The 10060-nt window shown below is 40.9% G+C and overlaps 1 protein-coding gene across 3 annotated transcripts; it reads right to left on the bottom strand.

Annotated features, from left to right (window-relative positions):
- Positions 1–1146: 1146 nt before the first annotated feature.
- Positions 1147–9604, bottom strand: hnrnpub (heterogeneous nuclear ribonucleoprotein Ub). Of its 3 annotated transcripts, none has more exons than XM_060866869.1 (14): positions 8930–9604; positions 7655–7769; positions 6443–6516; positions 6182–6321; positions 5991–6090; positions 5413–5525; positions 5037–5300; positions 4822–4941; positions 4581–4709; positions 4270–4438; positions 3291–3554; positions 2199–2473; positions 1981–2088; positions 1147–1816 (listed from the first exon to the last, which is right to left on the bottom strand). In XM_060866869.1, the coding sequence occupies exons 1-14, from the start codon at positions 9438–9440 to the stop codon at positions 1766–1768; spliced, it is 2433 nt and encodes an 810-aa protein (XP_060722852.1). In that variant the 5' UTR covers positions 9441–9604; the 3' UTR covers positions 1147–1765. The 3 variants fall into 3 exon arrangements, with proteins under 3 accessions (XP_060722852.1, XP_060722853.1, XP_060722851.1); XM_060866870.1 differs by having other exon boundaries at positions 1981–2091; positions 8957–9603; XM_060866868.1 differs by having other exon boundaries at positions 1981–2091; positions 8930–9602.
- Positions 9605–10060: the final 456 nt, after the last annotated feature.

The raw sequence follows: 10060 nt of genomic DNA, 5'->3' as shown, positions 1-10060 counted from the left end.
CACTGGTGGATTTTTCGGAGTAGTGAAGTAAGGCAATACAGCACCAATGGAAACAGTTTCATACGTTTATTAGTCTTAAACGCCATGGACACCTTTTGCAATATCAAACTAGAACAGGTTAAACGTGTAAGATAAATAGCACAATACAAAACTTTAAGTAAATCAAAGGACACTTTTAATGCATCAATCCACAATGCCTTTAACCCAGTCATGTAACTCCAGCGCTTAATAATAAACATTTCTTATAATCTCACAGATTCCCAGCTCTCAAGATCCTAAGTAGATTAATACAGTATTTATATTTTATATGGAGGAGACTTAATTTAAAGAAGAAAGACGTCAGTGTGAAATACCAGTCAGTATGCTCCAGGGTAAAACAAACTTAAAAGGTGGTGCAAGTTTTCTCATTACAGTTAATAAAATAGCTGCCAAGATACCGGTGGTCATTTCCCACCACATAGCTAGAACTGCACCACATCAGACACGCATTCAAAAACAAAACAGGGCTTCTTTTTAACAACTTGGCACCCACTGATGATTATTTGAAGGGGTTTTTTTGTTTATGATGAATTTCTGAAACCAGCCGTAAAAGGAATCATTCATTCAGAGGTTACACGCTGGTCAATTCTGCAACACGAGATAAAAAAATAAAAATAAAAATCAGCCAACTGCAAGATATCTAAGCTGAAACATTTACCTTCTCATCTTCCCTGTGGACGCATTAAACAAACCTGAACTTATACGGACATTGAAAAAGATCATTTTCTCTGTGTATCTCAGATGTAATAATGACCTACTTTCTATAAAAGCATGTAATACTTTGCTTGACCATTCATAAGAGAATAATTATCCTTTCACGATTAGAAGCATGTCTGCCTATATATTATATTATAGAAGTTGCAGTTTGTGTAACATGGTTTACAAACAGTAAGTGATAAATTCTGATTTCCAATACAGCGCCTCTGTACAAGCTCTTTCAGTTTTGGACCAGATATAAAGTCCAAGAATAAGCTCAGAAATGTACTTAACCTTTAATATTCTAAGTGTGGAAGGTCCAATGAGAAGCATAATCTGATAATTCAAAGTCTAGCTTATTTGATGTAACTTGTAGTAGTTAATAAAAAAGAAAAATAATAACAATCCAAGTTGTACAAAAGCAAACAACCCATTTATTGTAAACCTATGAAGATTAACTAGTACATATTGGACTGGAACACAAAAATGACAGAAAAAAGTAACGAAATAAAAGTAAAATAATGATTTCCTTATGAGCAGTGAACAGGCTTTTCTTTTGCTAAGTCACTACAACTGCCTTTAATAGCCTCTAAAATGTTACCAAACAGATCTGTAAGATCTGATCCTCTCAAATGCCATGATCCTTACACAAAAACATACTTGCAAAATAATAATAATTTACATTTAGTAAAAATGACAATAAAATCCACAACTCTGAAATTCAAAAGCATCCCATGCAGAACAAACAGAACAATGTGGTTCTTGATATAACCATATATCAAATAGTTAGGTCTAAAATAAGGACAGAGGGGATTTTTTTTTCTTTTTTTTTTACAAAACGGGTATGGAAAAGGGAACCCCTCACATCTACAGGGGACCTGATATTGGGATGTGGAATGCATGTCCACGTGTAAATTATCTTAAAACACGTTTTATTTTCTTTAAAAGACAGTAAAAGTAGATCGTTGGGGCTCTGTGGTCACAAGAGGGAGTCCTCCACATGCCACCAGTCTTTAATACAAAAGCCCGCTTAATAATATCCTGGGTGGTACTGTTGACTCCATGGCTTCTGGTTCCAGAACTAAGGGGTTAAGAAAAAGGATCTCGTTACTCAATCATAAAGCAGCACGATACATCGGTGTGTGTTTAGCATAAAGTTATTCTGGCAGTTCAATTTAAATTTAATAGTAAACAATTTGTCACCATGGGCTTTATTTTCCTGATGACAAGTATGCTCATACTTACCCCCTGCTGCCAGCTCTGGTTGAAGGCTTGGGCTTTATTCATGCCAAAGTTCCCATTCCTGTTGCCATATCCACCACGATTCTGCTGGTTTCCACCACGTCCACGGAACTTCTACAAACAATTTCCAAGTCTTACTCTTGTGCATAAGTAACGACGCACTGATATGAGAGTCATTAACAATGACATAAAAGAGGAATCTGCAAGTCAGTCAGACTTACCTGGTTGAAATTGCCCCTGTTGGGTCCACCACTGTGTCCACCTCCACGGTTCATATTGCCTCTGTGCATTGGCTTTCCACGATTCATGGCTCCACCTCTGTTTGCAATGTTGCCCATGCCACCTCTGCCAGGAGCTCCTCTAGGCACCATGTTTCTGTTAGGGGGTCCTCCACCACCTCGTCCAAAGTTGCCACGGCTGGGGAAGCCACCTCTGTAGGCAGGAGGTGGCAGAGCGCCTCGGGGTGGCCGACCGAAGCCTCCACGGGGACCAGGCACTAACGGAAAAGAGTTAAATTAAAAACATTCCTACAGTCTGTAAGTGCAAGTAGACAGTACTGGCTGCAGAACCTCAAGTCCTAACAGAAGACCACAATCTCCACAAGCTGGACTTAGGTCACAACTCTCAGGTAGGTGGTGGTCCAACCTCATCCCCTTGGCTTTTGCTCTGCACTGATGGCCATTAATGTCCAACAGCTCTGCCTTAAGATCTTAACTAGAATCCTAACAGGCATCATTTTCACATTTACTCAACCTCTTTGGTTGCATATGGGAAACAGTTTACCTCACCATGTTTAAGTGAGAATGAAGAATTGCAGGTTAATATTAAAACTGAAGTACAAGGCAATTTGTTGCCATAGATTTAGTTTGCAGCATTATATAATCCTGAACACGTTTTACTGCAGGTCTCTTTTCTTTTATTACCCCTGATTAGTCAAGGGACGGCATTGTGTTCAAATACCGCAGACTGGAAGATTTTCCAAAATATGGCAAGGATACACACAGAAGCCTGGTTACTTCCTACATAAACAGGCTGTTGGTAAGTAAATTAACTTGCGTGTGCAGGACATTCAAGAGACTCATATAAGGACATGTTGGACATCACATGCAATCGTATGCATCCGTGTTGCTTGGTTTTCCACATTTGTTTCTACTTTAGGGCTTTAATTAATACCACACAGATACATGTATTGTCAGCTTGAACTTGGTTGTAGCCTTCAGTCTGAATTCCTGTATGTATCTTGAAATTTTAAGTTTATAACACAGCTTTACAGTATTGCAAACCAAAAAAGTAGTACGAAGTGATGTCCTTACTTCCTCTAAAGTTGCCACGGTTCTGGAAAGCTCCTCTGCCCCCTCGTGGACCCGGACCACCCCCCCTGTTGAACTGGCCTTTGCCCCCACGGCTGCGAGGACCACCTTTCTTGGGTGTGCCTTGGTTAGGTTTCTTCTCTGGTGGAAGGGCACTTTTGCTCTCCTCCTTGTATTGGTCCAACAGTTTGACAGCCTCCTCCTTCTGCAGCTCCACGTAGGTGACCTCTGTGAAGCAGTCGCCCACTTCTGGCAACGTGTATATGCCTGAACAGGAAGGCAAAATGATATTTTTCGGCTAGGGCCAAGACAACATTTGAAGAACGACACACATCTAGATGGTTTAAAGCAATGAAAAGTTGATTCAAGTGCCAAAGTAGTGACATTTTACTGCACCTTAAACAAAAAACACTAGTGTAAAAACATCTATTGCTAGTTAAAAAGCACACCACCATCTTATGGCAGAAGCCAGACAGATCACTTACACTCAACAGTATTACTTTTTTTTTTATATATATATATATATAAAAAAATCAGGGATGTGGTAGCTCAGTGGTTAAGGTGTTGGGCTACTGATCGGAAGGTCATGGGTTCGAGCCCCAGGTCCACCAAGCTGCCACTGATGGGCCCCTGAGCAAGGCCCTTAACCCTCAGTTGCAAGTCACTCTGGATAAGGGTGTCTGCTAAATGCCGTAAATGTACTTGAGCCAACTAAACAGGAGGTCGTCGAAGTGATAACCTTTTTGTATTATAAAAATGAATGTGAATCACACTGATCTCATCTTGCCAATCTGTACCGTATGCATTTATTTATTTATTTCCATTTAATCTATTACTATTATGACTTTTTAAAAGGCTCAGGGTGATCAGTTTTCTTAACTGTGTGTTTAAATCGGTTAGAATAGCTATTTCAACAACACTTCAACTGCAGTAGTGGAGTACTCATTGTTATTAAACAACTTACAGATAAATGAGAACTTACCCTTCATCTTTAGTACGGCGTGCTCGGGGACATCTTTACCGTCGGTCTCAGCTTTCTTCTGAGTGCGCTCCTTGTACGCCTCGTCTGTGGGCATGACTACAACAGCTTTGCGCTGGAAGCCAGCAAAGAGACACATCTTCCGTCTCTGGGCGGCAGCAGAAACGTTGGTCTTTCGGGGAGAAAAGCATGGAGAGGTTAAGCAAACCGTTTACAATAATACTAATTTAAAAGAAACGAAAAGGAAAAACAAACAAAACCCCACAAACATCCCTCCTCCCATCCATATGGTGACAGACTGAACAAGCACTCACCTGATCCAAAATGTAGTTCCTCTTCTTACGAGCAGCAATCTCAATGAACTTGCCAAGAAACAGAGGTGCACTCTGGGAGATGGCAGTGAGTTTTGCGGTGTCTTTGTTCTGACGCTTCAAACTGTTAATCTGTAGATAGTGAGAGATGCTTAGTTACATGCTTTACTGATGATAAAATTAAAAGATTTATTTAGAAAAATAAAAGCTGCAATGGTGCACACAAACAGATGAGAATGCTCACCATCATCTTTTCCACAATGGTATTAGTTCCCAGTACTGTGTATTTTCCAGGGTTCTCTTCGACATGCTTCGTCACCCATGTGGTCTTCCCTGAACCAGGAAGGCCAACCATGACAATGACCTAGATGATCAAATTAAAAAATATTTACATGTACATAAAAGAGTGTATTTTGAGTCCTATTTTTTTTCCTGGACTTGCAGGTCTGCTGAAATTACCTCACAGTCTTTCTTGGTCTCAGGCCCTTTGGGTCCACGCACTCGTTCATCCACAGGAATTTGCTGGAGAAAAGTGAAGCCCTCTAGCTCAGGAAAATACGGTGTCTCCTTCTGCCCAAAGTTGAATTCCACTGCACAGTTGTGGCAGAGGACGTGGGGGAAAAGTGCACGTCCGTCCAGAGCCTCTTTATTGACTCTGAATGCCACCCCGAGATCCTTCCCATTCTTGGAGAAGGAGATTTCAACTTCATCGGCATCAAAATTCTGTGCGTGGTTAGATTAAACAAAAACGTTAAAGAAAAGGCAGACAAGAGGACGGTGCATACTCAATCTACTGAAATAAATCAAATGATGAAATGCCGGGTGAAAATCTTACAATAAAGCAGCCAACAACATCGTTTTCATCCAAAGCTTCGCCGTAATCTTCAGTCACACAATTTGAAGTCTTCTTCCCCTTGACAGCAAAAGAATATGAATGCTCCTCTTCACCTAGTGAGAATAAAGAGAAGAGAAATGTTTCACCAGTCAGATAAATCACACATTAATTTGGAGTAATACTCTGCGGAAGGAAAAATGTGCGCTTTTCATGGCACACAAACCTAAATACCAGCCTTGGGACAACTAACAATAGATTTGGGAAATCTGTAACAAATTCTAACCACTGCGATGATTATGAAGCTGGATAATTTAAATGCCTTTCAGAAAATGCAGCACCTTCAAAAAAAACAAAAACAAAACAAAAAAACACAAAAAAAGCATAATACCCTGTGTAGCTGTACTCATTAGGTTTATTTATCTTAAGCAATTCAAAAGACTAAAATCTTTATGCTGGTGTTACAACTAGAGCAAACGCTGAAGCAGCTTTCAGCAAGCCCCCGTGCAAACGCTGTAGTGGCGTACCGTGGTCACGATGGGTCGCATGTCTGACTACAGTTTTATGGTCAGTTCACTTACCAAGCAGCAAACTTCCATTAGCCAGGGACCAGCCAATCTGTACATCATGAACATCCATGTTCTTACTCTTCACATGCTTTACAGGGATCTTCTCAATAATCTGCGAGTTTCACAATTATAAGAGTCAGAAGAATTAAATACTCTACAGAGAGATAAAATGCATGCGGTGCATAAAGGGGTGCGATTCTCACCTTCATTTCAATGCAGGCTTTGCCTTTGTTCACGCCATAGGAAGCTCGGCCACCAGCCCAAAGGTAGGCAAAGCTCTCCATAGTGAGCGGAGTAGCACTGTAGCGGTCTCGTGACACTTTGAAGTGCAGGTCACAGTTGTCTACGAAAACAAAGTGATACGAGAGTCACCGATAGGCACAAAACGCTACCCGCAGATGCTGCGTTCATGTTATCACAACCCGAGACATGTGTTAATCCTCAGACAGAGAAGAGTAACTCACATGGATCCAGACACACCAGAGTATCATCAAGCTCTTCATCCTCTTCCTCCAGAGGTGGAAGTGGTGATTTAGCCCTGAAACAGACGATGCAGAAACATTAGACCAACAAGTCAAAGGGTTAATCAGCCCTCACTGGTGTACACTGGCACAACAATCCAGATTAAAAGGACTTCCACAGCAATAAGATTTAAAAAAATAAATAAATCAACCATTATGTCAGGGCACAAGATTGTTTGGTTTTGCATATGTGATTTTAAGGGCTAACCACACAGCTTGGGTCATAAGGCTGATTTTGTTTAAGAAATTAATAATAAAGATTTTCAACATGATATATTTGTTATAAAGCCCTAGAGTATATTCATAGTCCCAAGCCGTGTCTCATGTAGGTCATTATGAGGCAAATACTTACACAGAACGTCTGAAACTAATCAATTTTAAGAAACAAATAATCAAATAGAAAAAGAAAAGTGCTCAGGTCTAACAAGACTGTGATATCCAGACAAATAAAATCATACTCACCCATTTAACGAGCAAGAAATAAACATACTGCCTTACCTTCCTTACTCACACGCACTCAAAGTTAAAACAAAACTAACACCAAGAAATACAAAAGACAAGAAGCGCAATACAAATTTGACGTCCAGAGAGAAAAAAAACAAAACAAAAACAAACAAAAAAAACTTGAATAAATAACCCTTGAAGAGAACATTAATTCAGAGAACAGCTAAATGTGCAATGCATGCAAGCCACGAAAAATGAACGCTGGAACATTGCCACAACGACCCCATCCTGCTCGTTATCTCCTGCATGTGGTTCATTACCAGAACACCTCGATCGCCACAAGGCATGCGTTCGGCTACATGACACGCCGAAATCTGGACATAACGCCCCTCATCCCTTTGAGCCAAAGGGGTGCTTTCATAAACCATGTGCGTACAACAATGTCCTTGCCAAACAATATGAGGAACAATGATATGGTTTTAAAACTTAAATCCAAATAAATATACAAAATCTGACGTTTTCTCAGATATTTTACACAAAAGCACTGCAAGGTAAGGTTTGTGTCTTTAAAAAATAACCCTCAAATTATATATATTTTAATAAAGAGGGTATTTTTTTTGTTATATTATAGGTAAGGCATTGGCTTTTAAAGCCAATACATATTAAAAGTGGCACTTCGGGGATAATGAAGGCCATTACTCCCATCCTTACCGGCTGTATTTGCTTTCTTCAATAAATTCAAAGTAGCCCCTTCCATGTTCCTCTCGGCGTCTCTTAACACCCTTCTTATTCTTCTGATCAGCACTGATGTCTTTGTCCGCATCTCCTTTGAAAATAAAACAAACAGTGATGAAATGCTCAGGCGTGTTGGACCCTGGTTAAGGGTGGCCCACACATCCAGGAGCTCTCAGAGGCCTCCTTCCCCACACGCTTACTCGAGTATTCAGTTGACCACCTCTGGTGAGTTTAAATTAAAAACAAAAAAAAAGAGGGGAAAAAAAATGGATAGTGTATATTCATGCTCTAGAGATATTAAAGTAAGAAGCCCATCATTCTGGTGGAATGAACCAGATGAGAAGCTTAACATTACATGTTAAATATTATGAGCAATTGAGGAAGAATAATATTTGCTATACACACTTTAGTGCCTCGTGCCCCCCTCCCACACAAAATAAAGGGAGAATATACATGTGTGTAAATACAACTGGTAAGGTTTTATTCTCATGACCAGTTACTTACTTACATGCTGATCATTTTCCAGCTCAAACTGAGTAGCAACGACGCGACACCTGACGACCTCACAAATGGGAGCGGTTTAGCTTGTTAGCTGATTCGGTTAACGAGCACAAACATATCAAATATATGTGTATATATAGAGACATATATAAAGAGCACTTATCTTTAGAGTCTTATCTCTAACCTCAAGGCTACAAAATCCTGAACCAGACCCGAGATACAGATCTTTAAAACCTCTAAGATGGCTTTGAATAACAAAATGATGCTAAACAAAAAAAAAAAAGAAAACACAGAACGCTGACAAACAGCAGCACCGTCGTCTAATAATAATAATAATAAAAAATAAATAAACTGTCTAGTGACCGATTAAATGATTATAAAAACCGTAAAATCATCCGTACAAAAGGTAAATAAGTCAATAATTGTACTAAAACGAACAATAGTGTGAGTCAGTCACTTCGCCCATTGTCCCAGGAGCACAGCTAACTGCTAGCTTAGCAAAACCTGACCGTATCCAAGTTAACCTTACTGCTAGCTACTAGCGTGCTAACGGTAACCAAGTCAGACCTGCGCGATAAAATAACACGACACCGACACGGCGCGCTAACGTTAAACACGTCCGCCGAGAAGCCGCCTCTCTCCCGTGACGCTATAAACCGTTTAAGTGACCGGACGACCGGCTGCTACACCGCGTTAACGCTAGCGGTCGCGTGTTGTTAGCAGCTTCCAGCCCATTTCACCGGCACTCACCCTCAGTCGGCTGCGTCTCTTGCTCACCATCTTCTTCGTCGATCTTGTCGGCGGCGGCGTCGTCTTCCTCCTCCTCATCCTCTTCATCGTCGTCGTCGAACGCTTTGTCTATCTCGATCCCGGCGTCTCCATCTTCCTCCTGCTCCTCTTCGTCGGCCATTTCGTCGTCCTGTCCTATGTCCTCCTCGCAGTTGTCCTGTGCCACCTCCGGCTCGTTACCGCCTCCATTTTCCTCCTCGGCCTCCATGTTTTCGCCCGCGGGCTCTTCGTCTTCCTCTAATTCTTCGCCCATTAGTTCTTGTTCGAGCTCAGCGCTGTGGCCCTCGGCGCCATTTTCCTCCTCTTCATCTTCCGCATCAAGTGCGGCGTCTCCCGCTTGGGCCTCTTCCTCCAGCGCGGCCTGTAGCCGGTCCATGAGCTCGGCCTTCAAGCCCTTGTCTGAAAGCTGACGCTTTTTCAGCTCATCCTTCAGCTCGTTCACCTTCAGCTTCTTCACGTTAATTGTACTCATGTTTGCTGCTGCTTTAGATGTAGAAACGAATGTAGTGGTTCGAATGTAAAATGTTTCTCTTGCGCCTCAGAACAACAATGAAACGCCTGCTTTCAGTGTCTACAGCGCCGAGCCGCGTTGATCCTCGACAGCGCCGACGGTCGTAAAATCCGCTCCCGCTTTGGCAGCGCTGGGCGGAGCCACACAGGTGACCACGCCCACCATTACGTATTACCCGAATGCACCGTTTACACATGCAAATAGAAACACCGATTCATTTAATTCATTCCTAAGTGATTTTTTTTACTTTTTCTGAGATTGAGAAAAATCTGATATATATATTTTGTGACATATATTTGAATTATATAATTTTCACAATGTCCTAGAGTTGAATTTGCTGTTTCCTATTTTTTTCTGATTACATAAAAAAATTATAACAAAATAAAAGTGGCCTTTTAAGTGGCTTTTATGGAAGAATTTCTAGGAAAAAAGCCCCTTCTGTCATTTCTATTTGGCCTCCGTGATTACAACAAGGGTTTTAACAATAAATACTTATTTCACTCATTAAAATGCAAATAAATTTTTTTTTCTAGATTTTTTTGCTGTTATTCTGTCTCTTACTGCTAAAATAAACCTACCCT

Source organism: Tachysurus vachellii, chromosome 3 (assembly GCF_030014155.1).
Source record: "Tachysurus vachellii isolate PV-2020 chromosome 3, HZAU_Pvac_v1, whole genome shotgun sequence".
NCBI classification, from domain to species: Eukaryota; Metazoa; Chordata; class Actinopteri; order Siluriformes; family Bagridae; genus Tachysurus; species Tachysurus vachellii.
Note: the sequence above shows the minus strand (reverse complement) of the source record. Positions and strands in the feature narration are given on the sequence as shown.

Excerpts from the sequence above, each read along its gene's own strand:
- hnrnpub (XM_060866868.1), bottom strand. The coding sequence starts at position 9,440 with ATGAGTACAATTAACGTGAAGAAGCTGAAGGTGAACGAGCTGAAGGAT. Across the intron at positions 6,322-6,442 it reads TCTGGTGTGTCTGGATCCAT|ACAACTGTGACCTGCACTTC; the intron begins GTGAGTTACTCT and ends TTGTTTTCGTAG. Across the intron at positions 4,942-5,036 it reads AGACCAAGAAAGACTGTGAG|GTCATTGTCATGGTTGGCCT; the intron begins GTAATTTCAGCA and ends TTGATCATCTAG.